At 46.7% G+C, this 20833-nt stretch overlaps 1 protein-coding gene across 5 annotated transcripts in view; it reads right to left on the bottom strand.

The window, feature by feature from the left end:
* Positions 1-207: 207 nt before the first annotated feature.
* Positions 208-20833, bottom strand: part of SEPTIN6 (septin 6) — an 80686-nt gene continuing 60060 nt past the window's right edge. Inside the window, exons 8-11 of one of the 5 annotated variants that reach the window (XM_033202107.1) lie at positions 19092-19224; positions 15033-15223; positions 11036-11080; positions 208-1232 (exon numbers count right to left, since the gene is read on the bottom strand). In XM_033202107.1, the coding sequence (XP_033057998.1) occupies positions 11077-11080; positions 15033-15223; positions 19092-19224 (328 nt within the window). In that variant the 3' untranslated portion in view covers positions 208-1232; positions 11036-11076. Of the gene's footprint in view, positions 4511-11035; positions 11081-15032; positions 15224-19091; positions 19225-20833 lie in introns of all 5 variants that reach the window. The other 4 variants (XM_033202106.1, XM_033202108.1, XM_033202105.1 and 1 more) reach the window with 4 other exon arrangements.

The raw sequence follows: 20833 nt of genomic DNA, 5'->3' as shown, positions 1-20833 counted from the left end.
CCCCAGTGGTGGGAATTTCAGGCCCAGATGGAAGAAAGTTGGAGGGGCGGACACGGTGGATGGCAACCCACCTAGGAAGATTTCATAAGCTGATGGTGCCTCCCTGAGCCCTTCAAATCACCCATTCAGAAGGCAGCCACCCGCTCCTCCTCAGCAAACCGTGGTGGGCCGCATCACCCAGTGACTTAAGATCAGACCACACAGCCATTCAGCATTTCTTTGAATTTTATTGAAAATTGACATGGACATTAGAAAGGTAGTAAGCTAAACAGTGCTGGTTCTGGGATTTTCTCCTGGAGAATGAAAGCCCCAGAGGGGCAGTGACTGGTCACACCTTTGAGCAAAAAGAACAAAGGAGAAGAAAGGAAAAACACACACAGATTCTGAAAACATGCAAAGAGGCTCTCTCAAGAGACACTGAACAGCAGAATGGTGGTGATGGTGGTAGGGATATATGAGAATGAGCACACTCACATGGTATTTTGATGCAAGTTAAACCAGTGAATTCAAGGCAGATTTACCAACATCAAAGCTCTCCCTCCAGATCCCAGGTTGAGCAGAAACCTCTCTCAAAACCCCAACTGGTCTCAGAAGGTGGAATGGAGTAATTTTGCCCTCACTAAGCTTAAACCCCCTCCCTTCTCTCCCATCTCCACCTGAGTGTTAGATAGTGGACACATTTTTCCCCTTTGCTGGAATCTATAGAAGGTCTGTGAATGCTGAAGAAGATATAAATGTCACTTGACTTTCTCTTCCATATTCAGAAATGTTTAACAGTGGCCGTAGACAGTCAACTCATCGAACCAGAGAAATGTTTCAAAGAAAAACATAAACCGCAAACAAAACCTTGTGAACAGAACGGTACTTCCATACCCACAGCTGAAGTGTCCTGCCCCAGTCACTTACACTTGGGTGAGTGGTCCTGTAGTTGTTTCTCTGAGGTTACATTTGGTCCATTTTCCAGCTCTGATGGTTCTTTTCCTGCCTTGTTAGTTAGGACAAGACACTTCCATTTAAAATACCATGTGAGTCAGGAAGAGAGCTTCTTGCCTGGACACAGGGACACATGAACACTTGTTGGGTTGTGTGGCATATGTGTGTGTGCTTGCAGTTTGAGGGGAGAGGGAACTGGTTGATTTCTGATTTGAGACAATATGCAACCCTAACTCTTCTATAATGGCAGTCTTCTCCTTTAGACTTAGTGCAGCTGCTGAAGACAAGATTAAAAAAAGCTGGAGAGGGAGAGAGAAAGAGAAAGAAAACATGAAATTAGCCAAAGAAAGAGGACATTCAAAGTAAGACAGGGGGAGGGGAATGGGCAGTACTGAGGTAGCACAGATTATAGTTTGAGAAGACAGGTTAGAAAATGGGGGTCACTGTTGGGCCATCACCACGGGGAAATCTGCTGAGAAGGTTTTAAGAACACCACACACCAGTTTAAAGCTTCTTGTTTTAATTAAAAACAAGCACATTATTAACAGCCACATGTGAATGCCAAATGATTAAAACAAAAACAAAAACAAAAACAAGAGCCATCTACACTGCAGCTAGGGAAAGCAAACTTCTTGGCTTAGGAGAAGTGAGGGATGTGTGTACGTGTGTGTGTGTGTATTTCAGAAAAGCCACTCCAGTCTGGGAAAATAAAAGCACAGACCATTGCTAATGACTGGTTTTGTTTCACCAGAAGTAAACAGAGTACTTAGGGTATTTTTTTTTTAAATAGTAACGGTTGTACTAATTAAAACACCTTTTCATTGAAGAAGGAAAAAATCTTTCTGTCTACAGTGAATAAAGCCACCCAACGAAATACCCATTTTAATGGGCTTGATCAACTTTTTAATTTATGTTCACTCATGGGTTTGATTTTTGTTTACCAAACTTCCCTGATTATAATGGTCACCTAGGGCACCTGTTACACACGGTCTCCTGGACCCCGTTCCAGCCTTGCAGCATCACTGGGTTAAGGGAGCTGGCCCGGCATGCCTTCATTTTGCCAGCCCTCACCCAATCCATCTTCAGATGTTTTTCTGTGGGAAAAAACCTCGAGGGTCTTCTAATACTAACTATTCAGTCACTCTGAACATCAAAAGACCTCGTATCCAGGAACGTATATAAACAGATTGAATCCCTTTGTGAAATGGATTGGGAGTCAGGAGGCATTTGAAATTAGTCTGGCTTCTGCCTGTTAACAGCAGTGGGACCTTGCTCAAGTCCCTTCCCTTCTCTGGGCCTTTATTTCCCCTTGCGGAGTAACTAGGTTATATCGTCTTACTGACTAAAATGTCTCCCTTAATATAAAACTCCTCTTTAGTTTCTGAAGGTCTCTCCAAGGCTGTGTGGGTCTAATACTTTCGAAGTATTCAGAGCTTCTCAAGCCTTAAGTAATCTGTACAGAAATGCAAATGAGGGCGCCTCCGGTTTGTAATGCAAATAATTACCGGGCGGCGGGGTAGGGGGTGGTGATTACTAGTCGGTTGTTTAAGCGTGAATTTCTGGGAAAGCAGCTCTGAAGCTGGACATAGAATCATCAAAGTTGCAAATACGAAGCCTTTCCCAAGGAGACCTGACAGGCCTAACTCAGCATCTCTCTGAGCTACTGGCTGAGTATCTGAGCAGATTTTTTTTTGGTTGTTGGTTTGTTTCTACCTCCAAGCATATGGTCTTCAAAACAATACTCCACTGTAACTTGAATTTTCCCAAGAAACTGGCTTGTGCTTTGGCAGCATCACCTTCATACTTGCTCTGGTCACTCACCAATCAGTAGAGCACCAGACGGTACACAGCAAACCTACACTCTTGCTTTGCCAACAAGAAAAAAGGAAGTACGTGCATATGTTTGCTTTTCATTTTTTTCTTTTTGCTTCCTATTATGATCTATAATTGAAACGAGAAATCCCCTTCCCCTTCTCAATACTTCAAAAGGCCTGGAAATTTGCATAACCTTGTTTGACTGTGTGCTTTGAAAGTAAGTGATCAAAAAAAGAAACTCTAAAAAAAAAAAAAAATAGAAGGTGGTCATGGTCAGTGCCAGTGGGGCTGGGAGGCAGGAGCAAGTTGTGGAACTCAAAAAGAAGTGAGCTTGAAGTACATGGCAGGGTAGGGGTGGGGGGCCTGGCTGCCTGGCACCCCAAAGGAAAGCTGTCAGTTAAAATAGAAACCTCGGCTTAAAAGGCTAAATGGAGTCCAGTCCAGCTGTAGCGGGGAATACTATTCAGTACACAGCCATGGATTACTGCAAAGGAAGGGCAGAGAGACGGCATGTTAGCCACAGATCATTGCCAGGTCAACTCCATCTCTCACACTGTCACTGGCCAAACACCAAAGGCCACTGTGCCTCATAACACTGACAAGGGAGGGCTCTCTACTTCACAGAGGTTCCCAAAGCCACTATCAGATGGGACCCATGATAAAAACTAGGGCTGGAATATTTTTAAACTCTCAAATCCTTACATTGGAAAGCAAGTTAAGGGCCTTCCAAGGTGTAACACCTCTTTTCTTCTCTCCAGCCGATAGTCTCATCTCTTCTTGAGGGATGCATGCAAAATGCATGTTAAAAATCATCATGACGTTCACCAAATGAACTACAAGACTCATCAGAGCAAACCCCCAAACACTTGATTCTTTTGACAGCTCAGTTTTCCAGTCTACAAAGTGGGATTTATTATTCCTGCTGCTGGCCTCACCTTATTGGGACAGTATGGAGCCCTTCCGGAAATTACCCCTGAGATGCTGAAATACCTCATAAGAATTCAGTAAGGCTATCATTCAAGACTCTAGGCTGGTAATATATGTAGGTTTATTCTCCCTTTTGCATCTGTGGGATACCCAGAGTTAGAGAGAGGGGAAACGTCTGCTATTTTCTCCAGCAGTTGTGTTTTATGGGAAGGGCTTGGTGTAAATAAATGCGTTATAGATTTTGAGCACAGCTTGAGTGCAGTTACTTCGAGTGAATGAAAACTGGAAAGGGCTGGACTCAAAGGTTAAACGGAAAAGGCGCCAAAGGCTCTCCTTTTGAAACTCTCTAAGAAGTGGCTGCAGCTCCTGAGGATGAGGGTGGGGTGGGCCAGGGAAGACTAGTGACTGGGATACAGGAGACCAAGGGGGCAGCTGTGCTTATTGGTGCTTACCCAGCCATGGTGGATGCAAATACCTCAGGGAAAACTAACAGCAACCAGAACTGGAACAGGGGAGCTGCTGGGGAAGAGTAGCAGATGGGCCCCCTGACCATGTCACACCTCTGGCAAAGATGTGGGGGAAAACAGGGGGGATGGCTGGGGGTGCTGGGAGGGGGACTGGGATGCAGGATGCATCTGCCAGCCACATGACTGTTGGCTTCTTGACCAGCGGCCAGACATCGCCCTCAGATTCTCAGGTTTCTATAAACCTTGGCAGGAAGAGAGGAGAGGGCCCGGGTTGGATTGTATGCCCCCCAGGCATGTTAAGGGGGAAGTTAGAGAAAGGGAGGCCCAGCTCTGTTGCGCAGGAAAAGGGTGTCTACAGGAAGCCCAAACTGAAAATGAAAAGAGAAGCTGAGTTAATGAATGGATAGATTAATGTACCAAAAAAAAAAAGAAAAATAAGAAAAAAAGTCAGAAGAAAATTAAGTCATGAGGACTAATGGCTAAATTAGAATTTAGCTATGTTAGATGGTCTTAAGGTCTTATTGCATTGGCTCCGGGAAACATGCTTTCTCTCTCATACACTCCACACACACTCCCACATGATGGCAGCAGTGGCATTAGCCAGCAAAATAATGATCAACAACCACAAAAATACATTTTATCTCTTTTTTTTTTTTTTTTTTTTGAGATGGAGTTTCAGTCTTTCACCCAGGCTGGAGTGCAGTGGCGTGATCTTGGCTCACTGCCACCTCCATCTTCCAATTTCAAGCGATTCTGCCTCAGCCTCCCGAGTAGATGGGATTACAGGTACTTGCCACCATGCCCAGCTAATTTTTGTATTTTCAGTAGAGACGGGGTTTCACCATGTTGGCCAGGCTGGTCTCAAACTCCTGACCTCAAGTGATCCGCCCGCCTCAGCCTCCCAAAGTGCTGGGATTACTGGTGTGAGGCACTGAGCCCGCCCTATCTCTTCTTAATGACTAGGTCCTGACTAATGTCTTCCCATCTCCCGCCCCCCAACACCACCACCTAATACCTTGTACAGGAATACCTTCTGCAAATCTCTAAGTGGCCTCAGGCCACGGGATAGAGCCCCAGGCTCTAGCCGCTGCATTTCCTGTCCCATAGGGAAAGCTGAGGCTGAGGTTTCACCGCAGGAGGCCCTCAGAGCTGTCCTAGTCAGCTAACTGGTACTCTGGGGCAAGACCTGTTTGCAGAGTGTATGAGGATGGTTGCTGGTTGCTGAACTCTGCTCTAGGGTCCAGACCACAGTTACCCGAAAATGTGAACTATGGAAACCCATCATTGATTTGTGCTTAAATAATACTTTCACCTCTCTTCCATGTAAGTTTCATTCCTGTGACAAATATACAGCAAGTAGGACTGATCCCCATTATACATATGAGTAGACTGAGAAACACAGAGAAGTCAACAGACTTGCCTGTGGCCGCAAAAGAGTCACAGCTGGGCCCAGAGCTGGTGTGTGTGTGTGTGTGTGTGTGTGTGTGTGTGTATTTTTATTTTTATTTCTTTTGGGACAGAGTCTTGCTCTGTCACCCAGGCTGGAGTGCAATGGTGCGATCTCGGTTCACTGCAACCTCCGCCTCCCAGGATCAAGCGATTCTCCTGCCTCAGCCTCCCAAGTAGCTGGGATTATAGGCGCCCGCCACCATGCCTGTCTAATTTTGTATTTTTAGTAAAGACAGGGTTTCACCATGTTGGCCAGGCTGGTCTCGAACTCCTGACCTCGGGTGATCCGCCTGCCTCGGCCTTCCAAAGTGCTAGGATTACAGGCATGAGCCTCCGCGCCCGGCGCCAGAGCTGTTGTTTATTTAAGACTATCACATGCAATGTCCCTGAGAATTCCTTGGCTATGGATCTAAGCCCCTATTTATCACCCAAAGAATAAATTTATCCCATTAAATAAAGACTATTAGATATCTGTCAGGGATAGAAGTATGGGCATAAATGAGTATGTTTTACAGTCACTTCCTCAAAGGGATATACTCCCATACATACACTTTGAACATATACACACGCCGAGGTGAATGGTAATTTATATCAGAAATTAGGAGTTCTGCCACCAACTCACCGCGTGGTCCTTGGTAAATTCGTTAAATTCTCTGCTCCTCCATTTACTCTCTTTACTCTCTCTCTCTTTTTTTTTTTTTTTTTTGAGATGGAGTCTTGCTCTGTTGCCCAGGCTGGAGTGCAATGGTATGGTCTCAGCTCACTGCAGCCTCCACCTCCCGGGTTCAAGCGATTCTCCTGCCTCAGTCTCTAGAGTAGCTGGTATTACAGGCACCTGCCACCACGCCCAGCTAATTTTTATATTTTTAGTAGAGATGGGGTTTCACCATGTTGGCCAGGCTGGTCTCAAACTCCTGACCTCAGGTGATCTGCCCGCCTTGGCCTCCCAGAGTGCTGGGATTACAGGCGTGAGCTACCATGCCCGGCCAACTCTCTTTAAAACAAAACAAACAAGGCCGGGCGCGGTGGCTCAAGCCTGTAATCCCAGCACTTTGGGAGGCCGAGACGGGTGGATCACGAGGTCAGGAGATCGAGACCATCCTGACTAACGTGGTGAAACCCCGTCTCTACTAAAAAAATACAAAAAATTAGCCAGGCGAGGTGGCGGGTGCCTGTAGTCCCAGCTACTCGGGAGGCTGAGGCAGGAGAATGGCGTAAACCCGGGAGGCGGAGCTTGCAGTGAGCTGAGATCCGGCCACTGCACTCCAGCCTGGGCGACAGAGCGAGACTCCGTCTCAAATACAAAACAAAACAAAACAAAAAAAATAGAGACGGGGTTTCACCATGTTGCCCAGGCTGGTCTCCAACTCCTGGGCTCAAGTGATCCTCCCACCTCAGCCTCCCAAGAGTGAGCCACCTCACCCAGCCTCCATTTACTCATCTTGCAAACTGGGGATTATTCCTTCTCTACCTCACAGACCTATTGTAAGTATAAAATGAGATACCATACCAAAAAACCCCAAAAACCAAAAACAACAACAACAACAACAACAACAAAACCACTTTGGAAAGTAATAAAAGCTATACAAATGCTCATATCTTATTTTTATTCTTTGTCTACCTCCTAGGGAAAGAGTAACCTAAAAAACACTGCAATGGCCTATGTTCTAGGTTTCATGGGAAGGCTGATACATTTTGATGTGTGTATACTGTCCATATACTGTGCACTCCTAAGGACCAATAACGACTGAGATAGAGTATCTGCAACTATGTGGGATGTCACAAATGAATCACTTTTACAAATGCAAAGAGCTATAAGTAGCGCCTCAAGCAATTTCAAACTGTGGAGGCACAGTAAGCCTCACTCTTGCATTCTAGGTGGCCTTTGTGATCCACCCCTTGAATGAGGGCTTTGAGGAGGGGGCGGGTTGCCTTGCTGCTTTCAGATCCTGGGGGGCCAAAGCCTCCCCTGACCAAGCAGTTTGTCTGGAACTGCTTTTGTGGTCTGCCAGGGAGAAGCCTGCCAGGGAGAGCCAACCTACTTGGGTTGGGGTTGGCTGTTCCAGCTGTTTACCAATTGCCTCTCACTTGTAAAGTGTAGCTTTAATTATAGTTTTGCCAGAATTCATTTTAGGAATGGCCACTAACAATGATTTACTTGGGGAAACCTGTATGCAATTGTGTCAAGCCATGTGCCGTGAAACCTGAATTAACTGAAATCTCATTAACTAGAATACATATGTCCTGCTCACCTCATTAAAAATGGGGGAACAAAGAACATAACACATGAACCAAGTTCCTATTACATGCCAGACACTTCGCTAGGCACTGGAACTACATACAGTGCAAGGAATGGACAGACATTCTAGGAACTGTCTTCCTAAATGGAAATCTGCTGTTTAATTCCAATCAACTAGCAGGGGCTCCAAGACTTGCTGTTAAGCCAGACAGTAAATCAAGTCATTGTTCTTTTAAGATTGTTTCCTTTGGCCCGGTTTCATGGGCCTTATGTTGCAGAAACCTCTATGGACTTCCTCTTCAGGATTTGCTTCCAAGCAGGATGTTTTGCCAGCTGCCCTGAGTCCCCAGTGCAATAGCTGCGGCAATCAGTTTGGTGACTAACAGCAGGTTCTCCATTTAAATCATAAACTACATGGGTGAGTGGGGAAAAGTCTTCTCTATATTTTATTTTATTTTATTTTATTTTATTTTTTTTTTTTGAGACGGAGTCTCGCTCTGTCGCCCAGGCTGGAGTGCAGTGGCCGGATCTCAGCTCACTGCAAGCTCCGCCTCCCGGGTTTACGCCATTCTCTCGCCTCAGCCTCCCGAGTAGCTGGGACTACAGGCGCCCGCCATCTCGCCCGGCTAATTTTTTGTATTTTTTTAGTAGAGACGGGGTTTCACCGTGTTAGCCAGGATGGTCTCGATCTCCTGACCTCGTGATCCGCCCGTCTCGGCCTCCCAAAGTGCTGGGATTACAGGCTTGAGCCACCGCGCCCGGCCCTCTTCTCTATATTTTATATTCCCCGATCCAAACAAACCAAATGTAAAAGGGCATTTATGAGACAACCGGGATGTTTCAAACACTGACTAGACATTTCATGTTAATGAATTATTGTTCATTTTGTAGGTGTGATAATGGTGGGGTTGTGGTTATGTTTTTTTAAAGAATCGTTATCTCTTGGAGATATATACTAAAGTATTCACAGATAAAAGGATATAGTTTTGCTTTATAATAATTCAGCAGGTCTGTGGTAATTGATGAAACAAGACTGGGCATATGTTTATGGTTGTTTGGGGGCTGGGCTCTGGGCTGAACTGTATTATTCTCTCTATTTTGCTCATGTTTTAAAGTTTCCATGGTAAAGTTTTTTTTTTTTTTTTTTTTTTTTGAGACGGAGTCTCGCTCTGCGGCCCAGGCTGGAGTGCAGTGGCCGGATCTCAGCTCACTGCAAGCTCCGCCTCCCGGGTTCACGCCATTCTCCTGCCTCAGCCTCCCGAGTAGCTGGGACTACAGGCGCCCGCCACGTCGCCCGGCTAGTTTTTTGTATTTTTAGTAGAGACGGGTTTCACCATGTTAGCCAGGATGGTCTTGATCTTCTGACCTCGTGATCCGCCCGTCTCGGCCTCCCAAGTGCTGGGATTACAGGCTTGAGCCACCGCGCCCGGCCCATGGTAAAGTTTTTAAAAAAAAAAACCCTTAGTTGGGTGCAGTGGCTCACGCCTGTAATCTCAGCACTTTGGGAGGCCAAGGTAGGCAGATCACCTGAGGTCAGGAGTTTGAGACCAGCCTGGCCAACGTAGTAAAACCCGGTCTCTACTAAAAATACAAAAATTAGCCGGGAATGGTGGCACATGCCTATAATCCCAGCTACTTGGGAGGCTGAGGCATGAGAATTGCTTGAACCCAGGAGGCGGAGGTTGCAGGGAGCTAAGATTGTGCCACTGCACTCCAGCCTTGGCGACAGAGTGAGACTCCGTCTCAAAAAAAGAAACAAACGAAAATAACCCTAATTATGTTAAATTAAAAATGTTTGTATTTCCTTTCCATCCACTACCTGAGTCTAGTAGAGGAGATAGAAGGTCCCTGCTTTCAGTCTCCCTATAAACTATGTGATACTTTATAAACTTTTATTAATACAACATCTAGCACTCAGGAATCCTTACCTGCTGATCTCCTTATAAGAGGTTTTCATGAGGCCAGTACTTGTAGGATTAAATGTAAGGAATTCTCTGTAATTTCTAAGATCTCTTCATTTTCCTCCACTTTTATTATAGGTTTTTGTTTTGTTTTGTTTTTTTGAGACGGAGTTTCACTCTTGTTGCCCAGGCTGGAGTGCAATTGCGTGATCTAGGCTCACCGCAACCTCCGCCTCCCAGGTTCAAGCGATTCTCCTGCCTCAGCCTCCCGAGTAGCTGGGATTACAGGCATGCACCACCACGCCCGGCTAATTTTGTATTTTCAGTAGAGACAGGATTTCTCCACCTTGGTCAGGCTGGTCTCGAACTCCCGACCTTAGGTGATCCACCCGCCTCGGCCTCCCAAAGTGCTAGGATTACAGGCATGAGCCACTGCTCTCAGCCTTATTATGGTTTTGAGGGGTACAGTCAAAGGAAATTCGAGAACTTGAACCCCTCAGATAAGAAACTGCCACCAGCAGGAAACAGAGAAGTGAGTTTCCATTGACTCTGGACATTCTCAAACCTGATGCAGGGAGATGGGAGAGGGCTGATGCTGACTGTGACATTGCAGGACAGGGCTTGTGAAACCCAAAGTTTGTCTCATCACTATGGTTTCATTAACTTTGAAAATGATGGTTATAGCTCCTTTCGTTTTTGAGATGGAGTTTCACTCTTGTTGCCCAGGCTGGAGTACAATGGCGTGATCTCGGCTCACTGCAACCTCCGCCTCCCGGGTTCAAGTGATTCTCCTGTCTCGGCCTCCCAAGTAGCTGGAATTACAGGCCTGTGCCTCGACGCCCAGCTAATTTTTTTTGTATTTTTAGTAGAGATGGGGCTTCACCACGTTAGCCAGGATGGTCTCAATCTTCCGATCTCAGGTGATCTGCCCTCCTCGGCCTCCGAAAGTGCTGGGATTACGGGTCTGTGAGCCACAGTCCCCGGCCCGATTATGGCTCTTTAAGAAAAAAACTGCCCACACTGAAACCTCAAATACTGATCACAGGATCCACCTGTGTTACCCAGCTGTTCTAGCAGCAAAAGTCTGAAAACGACCCCTCATTTTAATCAGGCAGGCAGGCATTCCACATGTACACTTGAAACCACACTAGACTATTTCTGCATATTATAAGTCACGAGAGAAAACCAGCTAGACCAATGAAGCAGCTTCTTCTATGATTAGATGCTTGTGTTGGGGGTGCGGGATTGGGGGAGATATGTTCTAGAAGCCACTGCCAGTTCTATTTAGAGTTAATCAAGCTTACCAGGACCCTGGGTCTCATGCAGCATGCAGCAAACAGCAGAGTTAACTGTAAAACAGTAAGAGCTGATGAAGATGGAGTGAGCATGAGGAGAAATCAAATATTATGACTTGACACAAACAATGAAGGGTTAGAGGTCAAAGGTGATTAGGAGTAGCAGGAAGGGGAAGTGGGAAGGGTGGACTGGTAGGAACCCTGAAACACTGATACTCTTTTTTTTTTTTTTTTTTTTTTTAAGTCAGGGTCTCCCTCTGTTGCCCAGACTGGAGTGCAGTGGTGCAATCATGGCTCACTGCAGCCTCAACCTCCCAGGTTCAAGCAATTCTCCCACCTCAGCCTCCTGAGTAGCTGGGATGATAGGCAAGTGCCATCAGGCCCAGTTAATGTTTAGTTTTTTTTTTTTGGTAGAGACAGGGGCCTCACTATGTTGCCCAGGCTGATCTCAAACTCCTAGACTCAAGCAATCCTTTGTGTTGGCCTCCCAAAGTATTGGGATTACAAGCGTGAGCCACCGTGGTTGGCCAATACTTTCTTAATCTCTTTAGGGGCAGCTAAAGGAAATTCTGAATATGTGACTCTTAGATCCACCACCATCTCTCAAGAAGAAATACTACTACCACCATTTCTGCCCTCAAAACTCACTACCATGACTATGGGAGGAGGGTAGCACAGGTCTAACGGTGGCTCTTCCAGAAGTTAACCAATTGCTCATGAATTACATAAGAAGCCAAAACCCAGGGCCACTTCTGCATCTGAAGTACGGAAGAAGACAGGTCATTCTGTCAGGCCCTTATTGCTAATACGAGGTGCCACATGCCAGCAGGGTTTTCACCCATTTCAGAATTGGAAAGGAGCACTGTCACCAGCCCCAAATATTCCTGGAGAGTAGAGAGGGGTATCTCCCTGTTGGGGTCTCCTGCCTGGGTTGAGAGAAGTCAGTCAGTAACGGCAACAAGGGGAAAGCTTGATGTGAGAAGAACTTTTACTGAACATCTGAATAGGGAATATTTATAGTTTCAATGTAGCCTGAACAAACCAATTCCTAACTCCCACAAGCAGGCTATGAAACTGCCCCAGGTACTGAGTTAACAAATACCACAGGACTATGAAGGCAGCAGTTATAGCTGGATGACGAATTTAGATTTTTCTGATCTTAAAAATAGGAATTCATTTCTGCTGGTGCAACTAATACACCACGACAGATAAGTTAATACAGTACAGGGTGTGTCCAAAGAGACTTTTTTCTGGCTAGTTGAACTTTATCCATCAGGTAATACTAAAAAAGTTCATTCATCAGTGAATTTGACATATAGTATTAAGATTCAGTAAGAAAAATTTCTGGACTAATTGGTGAAGATGTTCTTTTTTTTTTTTTTTCTTTTTTTAGACAAAGTCTCACTCTGTCACCCAGGCTGGAGTGCAGTGGCACGATCTTGGCTCTGCAACCTCCACCTCCCAGGCTCAAGTGATTCTCCTGCCTTAGCCTCCTCAGTAGCTGGGACTATAGGTGTGGGCCATCATGCCCAGCTAATTTTTGTATTTTTAGTAGAGACAGGGTTTCGCCATGTTGCCCAGGCTGGTCTCAGACTCCTGACCTCAGGTGATCTGCCTGCCTCAGCTTCCCAAAGTGCTGGGATTACAGGCGTGAGCCACTGTACCCGGCCAAGATGTTTAAATTACACATTTGAATAAAGAGTAATTGGATTGCAAAGCTGAGTGCCTTCAAATATAATATATTTTACTGCTAAGCAAAAGTTACCATGTTATTCCTAAGTGATAAGCCAGAGGAAAGGAAGGTGTTTCTTCCTTCTGGCAAAAATATCCCATAGTTAAGTCCAGGAACAAATGGCTGAAAACAGAAGGCAATGACCATGGACAACTTTTGGATCCTCAGTACCCTTTAGTAAAGACACTGCTCAACAGTCCACCTGGGAACACCTCAAGCCACACTGCACAAACAACTGCAGGGCACAAAGGCACCACAGGAGTTTTCTAGATCCTGCTGAAATACTTTTCTCTGGTTCTAGGATGAGGAATTGATAACTTCAGCAAGCAGAGACTGGGGTTGGGTGAGGATTATTGACCCACATGGTATCCAGGAGTCACTGTTCTAATACCAGGGGAGATGAGAAGTCTTAAAATCATTCCACAGATTGAGGATGGGGCACATGCAGCATACACTGACATCTGAGGGCTCCCCTGTTAAGTTCTCAGCACCCCAGGCTGGGCAGAACTAAGCCAGCAGGGAGGGATCACAAAGAGGTGGGAAATCAGGGCTGGGCTGCAGCCTTCAGTGGCAGCAGTTAAATTCTGTTGGCTGCAGCGAGTAAGAACTGAGGCAGGGTGAGGGTGGGACTACGGCCATGGAGAGGTGAGCAACCTCAGATATAGGGCAGGGGTGGGGAGAGAGTGCCCTGAATTTCTGCTAAAGGCTCTCTCTTTCTTCCACTACCCTGTATCTGCACTTCTTTTTTTTTTTTCTTTTTGAGACAGAGTCTCAATCTGTTGCCCAGGCTGAAGTGCAGTGGTGCGATCTTAGCTCACTGCAACCTCCGCCTCCTCGGTTCAGGCAATTCTCCTGCACAGCCTCCCAAGTAGCTGGGATTACAGGTGCACGCCACCACGCCTGGCTAATTTTTTGTATTGTTAGTGGAGACAAGGTTTCATCATGTAGGCCAGGCTGGTCTCGAACTCCTGAACTCAAGTGATCCACCTGCCTTGGCCTCCCAAAGTGCTGGGATTACACCACATCTGCAGTTCTTTTTGTTCCTCTCTTTCTTTTCTATTTTTTTTTTTTTTTTTTCAGATGGAGTCTCACTCCATTGCCCAGGCTGGAGTGCAGTGGTGTGATCTCGGCTCACTGTAACCTACACCTCCCGGGTTCAAGTGATCCTCCTGCCTCAGCCTCCTGAGTAGTTGGGACTATAGGTGTGCATCACCACACCCAGCTAATTTCTGTATTTTTATTATTATTTTTTTTTAGATGGAGTCTCACTCTGTCGCCCAAGCTGGAGGGCAGTGGTATGATCTCAACTCACTGCAACCTCCGCCTCCTGGGTTCAAGCGATTCTCTCCTGCCTCAGCCTCGTGAGTAGCTGGGATTACAAGCACATGCCACCACGCCTGGCTAATTGTTGTATTTTTAGTAGAGACAGGGTTTCACCATGTTGGTCAGGCTGGTCTCTAACTCTTTTTTTTATTTTCTATTTTTTGAGATGGAGTCTCGCTCTGTAGCTCAGGCTGGAGTGCAGTGGCACGATCTCAGCTCACTGCAAGCTCCACCTCCCGGGTTCATGCCATTCTCCTGCCTCAGCCTCCCAAGTAGCTGGGACTACAGGCGCCCACCACCAAACCCAGCTAATTTTTTTGTATTTTTAGTAGAAACGGGGTTTCACCATGTTAACCAGGATTGTCTTGATCTCCTGACCTCGTGATCCACCCGCCTCAGCCTCCCAAAGTGCTGGGATTACAGGCATGAGCCACTGCGCCCAGCCTTTTTTTTTTTTTTTAAGTAGAGACAGGGTCTTGCCATATAGGCCAGGCTGGTCTCGAGCTCCTGACCTCAAGTGTTCCTTCTGCCTTGGCCTCCCCAAGTGCTGGGATTATAGGCGTGAGCCACCACACCCGGCCTTGTTCCTCTCTTATATTGTTGCACCTCTAATTTTTTTCCTCCCTTCTGCTCTCTCACTCTCCCTTTGCTTTTCCTCTTTTCCCTTCCTCTCCCATGGACCTTGAGTTTGCAGGGCTTTCCTGAGCAAGCTGGACAGATGGGCTGGGCCTCTGGGACCAAACCCCTCCCCTACTCTCAACTCCCCAAGCTCAGGGAATCAAAAGGTCCCACAGGGATGCTGGAACCAGTTATAGGTACCTCAACCAGTCTGACAGCCCCGCAGCTCACCTCTGGTCACCAGTCCTCAGCCCCTTCAGGTGCCACGTCCTGCCCCGGGAGGATGAGCAGCAGGAAAGAGAAGGCACCACCCCAGAGCAGACTGCTACTTACTTTTTCTTCTCTTTGTCTCTCTTCAGAGTCTGTGAGCCTCCAGCCTGGGAGCCCTGGGACTGGAGCAGCTCGGCTGCCGTCTTTCTTTGCTTGAAAGCATTCACTTCATCATCCAGGGATTTCTTCTTATCCTCCAGTTTCTTCTTCTCGTCCTGGTGCAGTTTCTTCAGACGGTCAAACTTCTCGTGCAGCTGGTAGGGAAGAAGAGGGAGATTGGAGAGAGTCCCCTGTGAGCAGTCCCCAGCCTGGCCAAGCCCAGGTGGGTGGGGACCAGTAGGGTTGTGACCCTGCAGGACCCTGGAACCTCAGGGGGCATTTCTGTCAGGGATTTCCATGATGGCACCAAAGGCACCATGCTCTGGATCATTCTCTCCTCCTGTCATTTTTTATCTCCAAGTCTCTGCTCCTGAATATGGTAAAGGAACACTGCATTGTGTTTAGTCAGACACTTTGTTAAAAGAGTCCCCACAGTTACCACACATGTTCAATAATAACATCAATTATAATAATATAACATTTGCTGAGTGCTGGCTGGGCTCAGGCCTGTAATCCCAGCACTTTGGGAGGCCGAGGTAGGCAGATTACTTGAGGTCAGGTGTTTGACACCAGCCTGGCCAACATGGGGAAACCCTGTCTCTACTAAAAATATGAGAATTAGCCAGGCATTGTGGCATGTGCCTGTAGCCCCAGCTACTCAGCGGGCTGAGGCAGGAGAATCACCTGAACCCGGGAGGCAGAGGTTGTAGTGAGCCGAGATCACGCCTTTGCACTCCAGCCTGGGCAACACAGCAAGACTCCGTCTCAAAAAAAAAAAAATACCGAGAAATTATTATAGGTTAAGCACTAACTTTTATAAGTCCTTTATGTATATTAATTTATTTAATTGTTACCACATTCCTATGAGGTAGGTTCTGTTATTATCTCCATTTTAGAGGAAACAGAACGTCTGAGAAGTAAGGAATTTGACTATGGTCAACCCAGTATTTAGAGCATTATATAACGGGACCTCTTATGTGTAAGGAACCCCTGTCTTTTCTTAACCCCTGCAATCAGGAAGGATCACCATGGATCACAGAGAAAACTTCAGTAATGGGAAAGTCAGTCAATGGAAATACTTGGCTTTGGGCGTGGAAGGAAATAAAAAGGATTTTATGACATGGAATGAGTACAGACACCTCAGCCTTAACTAAAGGGAGGCTTCATTAGTCCTGAATAGAACCAGAAACCCAAAGAACAAGAATAATATTCTGGGCCAGGCACAGTGGCTCATGCCTGTAGTACCAGCACTTTGGGAGTGCTGTAATCCCAGTAGTCAGCTCAATCCCAGCCAAGGTGGGTGGCACGAAGTCAGGAGTTCTAGACCAGCCTGCCCAACATGATGAAACCTCGTCTCTACTAAAAGTACAAAAATCAGCTGGGCGTGGTGACGCGTGCCTATAATCCCAGCTACTTGGGAGGCTGAGGCAGGAGAATCGCTTGAACCTGGGAGGCGGAGCTTGCAGTGAGCCAAGATCGCACCACTGTACTCCAGCCTGGGCAACAGAGCGAGACTCTGTCTCGGGGGAAAAAAAAAAAAGGAATATTCTGGTATGCCATTGTGGTAAGTGGATCAAAGAACACGAGGCACAGACAGTCACAAACTAAAATGCAATAAACTACCCTGAATAGTAAGAGCAGAGCAAGCCGAATTTCACTTTCTTTCATGGATTCGGGAAGAGTTTAGGATTCTGTAGCACTTGCAGCATACCATGAAGAAGGTTGGTTCTCCGGGTCCTGGGGGTATTTGACACTGTCACTTAGGTAGGTGAGTGATAGACTTGCTATATAAACCAGCTCTTTTCTTTTTTCTTTCTTTCTTTTTTTTATTTTTTTTGAGACAGTATCGCTCTGTCGCCCAGGCTGGAATGCAGTGGCACGATCTCAGCTCACTGCAACCTCCGCCTCCCAGGTTCAAGTGATTCTCCTGCCTCAGCCTCCCGAGTAGCTGGGAGTATAGGCACGTGCTACCACTCCTGGCTAATTTTTTTGTTTTTGTTTTTGTTTATTTTTTGAGGCGGAGTCTCACTCTGTCGCCCGGGCTGGAGTGCAGTGGCCGGATCTCAGCTCACTGCAAGCTCTGCCTCCCGGATTTAGGCCATTCTCCTGCCTCAGCCTCCCGAGTAGCTGGGACTACAGGCGCCCGCCACCTCGCCCGGCTACTTTTTGTATTTTTAGTAGAGACGAGGTTTCACCGTGTTAGCCAGGATGGTCTCGATCTCCTGACCTCGTGATCCGCCTGTCTCGGCCTCCCAAGTGCTGGGATTACAGGCTTGAGCCACCGCGCCCAGCCTAATTTTTTTGTATTTTTAATAGAGACAGGGTTTCACTGAGTTAGTCAGGATGGTCTCGATCTCCTGACCTCGTGATCCGCCAGCCTTGGCCTCCCAAAGTGCTGGGATTACAGGCGTGAGCCACCGCGACTGGCCTAAAGCAGCTCTTACTTAGTCACTAGGGCTGCCTATCAGTTGCCTTAACCTGGCTTTTGTTTGTTGTACTTTTATTAATTTGTCTTTCAGATCCCCTCACTTCTCCTAGAAGTGATGGGTGACGTTTTTTTCTTTTTTTTTATTGAGACAGTCTCACTCTGTCATGGAGGCTGGAGTGCAGTGGCCTCAATCTCTTGGCTCAAGCATTCCTCCCACCTCAGCTTCCTGGGTAGCTGGGACTACAGGCACATGCCACCATGCCTGGCTAATCTTTTGTATTTGTACTTTTATTATTATTATTATTATTATTTTTTGAGATGGAGTCTCGCTCTGTCACCCAGGCTGGAGTCCAGTGGCACAATCTCGGCTCACTGCAACCTTCACCTCCTGGGTTCAAGCAATTCTTCTGCCTCAGCCTCCCAAGTAGCTGGGACTACAGGTGCATACCACCACGCCTGGCTAATTTTTTGTATTTTTAGTAGAGACGGGGTTTCACCATATTAGCCTCGCTGGCCTCGAACTCCTGAACTCGTGATCCGCCCACCTCGGCCTCCCAAACTGCTGGGATTACAGGTGTGAGCAACTGCGCCTGGCCAATTTTTGTATTTTTAATAGAGACGGGGTCTCAGTATGTTGCCCAGGCTGGTCTTGAACTCCTGGGCTCAAGCAATCCACTCGCTTTAGCCTCCCAAAGTGCTGGAATTACAGACCTGAGCCAAGGCAACTGTCTGACTTTTTTTTTTTTTTTTAAGTGAAACTGAAAAAGAAAAAAAAACGATACCCTTGTCACGGGCTTTGGTGAGAACCCTTGAGAGTGCAACAGGTTAAATGTGGAAGAGATTTGTGAAGTAATTAAGTGTTTCCTTTCTTTTTTTTCCTTTTGAGATGGAGTCTTGCTCTGTCACCCAGGCTGGAGTGCAGTGGCACGATCTCAGCTTACTGTAACCTCTGCCTCCCAGATTCAAGTGATTCTCCTGCCTCATCCTCCAAGTAGCTGGGACTATAGGCATGTGCTACCACACTCCAGTAATTGTTGTACTTTTAGTAGAGACAGGGTTTCACCATGTTGGTCAGGCTGGTCTCGAACTCCTGACTTCAGGTGATCCAACCACCTTGGCCTTCCAAAGTGTTGGGATTACAGGCGTGAGCCACAGTGCCCAGCCTGATGTTTGGATTTCTGTTCCTGTGTTAGTTTGCTGAGGATAATGGCTCCCAGCTCCATTCACATCCCTGTAAAGAACATCCTCTCATTCCTTTTCATGGCTCTATAGTATTCCATGGTGTATATGTACCACATTTTCTTTACCCAGTCTATCATTGATGGGCATTTGGGTTGAGTCCATGTCTTTCCTATTGTGAATAGTATTGCAGTGAACATATGTGTGCATGCATCTTTATAATAAAATGATCTATAGGATTGCTGGGTCGAATGGTATTTCTGATTCTAGGTCTTTGAGGAATCACCACACTGTCTTCCACAATGGTTGAAGTAATCTACATTCACACCAACAGTGTAAAAGCGTTCCTATTTTTCACAGCCTGACCAGCAGCTGTTGTTTCTTGACGTTTTAATAATCACCAGGCTCACATTTACCTCTTTCTCTGCCTCTTTGAGCTCTGCTTCTTTCTCTTTGACTCTCTGGACGAACATCTGTCTCATCTCCTCTTCTTTTTTCTGGAGTTCCCCTAGGAACTCGTTTCTTTTGGCCTCATACGTCTCCTGTAAACTGCGAACATGGTCAGGTTAATCCTTCTTCCTTTGGAATGGCTCCTATTTGATAAAACTGGCCCCAGAGATCCTCACTGGGTTCCTCTGTCCTCCCTTCCCCAGTTGTGAGCCAGGTACAAAAATAGAACCACAAAGCTGTGGGCACCTGGCTTGGCCCATGACAGCATGCCCACAGGGCTTTTGAAGAGGGATGGAGCAACCCTAGTGAACTGGAGAGACTTAGTATATCTGATTCTATACTCTTGTTCTACGGATGAGAAAACTGAGGCCCAGAGAGGTGAGGTGTCTTGCTCAAGGCTCCATGGCTAGTTAGAGGGAGACCTTTGACCAGAAGCTGAGTCTCCTGTCTCTTCATCTGGGTTTTCCCACTGCACAATACTGCCAGGCCCTAGCTCTGAAACCAACCACATGAATGAACTATTTCAACAAATGCTTGAGGAGACTCCATATGTGCTAGACTCAGTACTAATTGACATGATGCTAGTCACTCAGCCTCTACAGCCAACAGCCATCATACTTGCCATCAAGGAACTCATGGTCTAGTGGGAGATGCCCCTGGCCTAAGCTTATTTTTAAAGAAATAGGAGATGATAGGCTGGGTGCGGTGGCTCACACCTGTAATTCCAGCACTTTGGGAGGCCAAGGTGGGTGGATCACCTGAGGTCAGGAGTTCGAGACCAGCCTGGCCAACATGGTGAAATCCCATCTCTACCAAAAAATATAAAAAATTAGCCAGGTGTCGTGGTGGGCACTTGTAATCCCAGCTACTTTGGAGGCTGAGGCAGGAGAATCGCTTGAACCTGCTAGGCGAAGGTTGAAGTGAGCCAAGATCGCGCCACTGCACTCCAGCCTGTGTGACAGAGACTCCATCTCAAAAAAAAAAAGGCAATAGCCTGGTGAAGAAGAGGTGGAACTGTGATCCAAAGAGGGCCGCATGTAAGAAAGCTCGTGTGGAGAGAGAATGACATTCTTAGGGAGCCAGGTGTGGTTCAACATGGCCAGAGAGCACCATGGCAATGCTGGAGTAGAGGCAGACGAAGTTCCTGAGCCTGGTGGAAGAGAACAGGCTTTGAATGACATATTTAAAAATTGGACATGTATGCACTGCATAGTTTTAAAGCAGGAAGTAGTACTAGATCCAATTTGAAAATCAGAAGGACCACTCTGGCTGTGTTGTGAGAAGGATAGACTTTCCATCAATCCAAGTAAGAAGTGACAGGATCTTGGCTGGGCACGGTGGCTCATGCATGTAATCCCAGCACTTTGGGAGGCCAAGGCGGGTGGATCACTTGAGGTCAGGAGTTCAAGACCAGCCTGGCCAATATGGTGAAACCCCGTCTCTAATAAAAATACAAAAATTAGCCAGGCGAGGTGGTGGGTGCCTGTAATCCCAGCTACTCAGGAGGCTGAGGCAGGAGAATCACTTGAACCCCGGAGGCCAAGGTTGCAGTGAGCCGAGATTGTGCCATTGCACTCCAGCCTGGGCGAGAGAGCAAGACTCTGTCTCAAAAAAAAAAAGAAAAATAAAATAAAATAAAATAAAAGAAGAAGTGATAGGATCTTAATGTTAAGGGCTGGGAGGGAATGGAGGGAGCGGTAAGAAAAGC

This window comes from Trachypithecus francoisi, unplaced genomic scaffold (genome assembly GCF_009764315.1).
Source record: "Trachypithecus francoisi isolate TF-2019V2 unplaced genomic scaffold, Tfra_2.0 Lachesis_group6, whole genome shotgun sequence".
Lineage (NCBI taxonomy): Eukaryota > Metazoa > Chordata > Mammalia > Primates > Cercopithecidae > Trachypithecus > Trachypithecus francoisi.
This window is presented reverse-complemented; position numbering and strand designations above follow the sequence as displayed.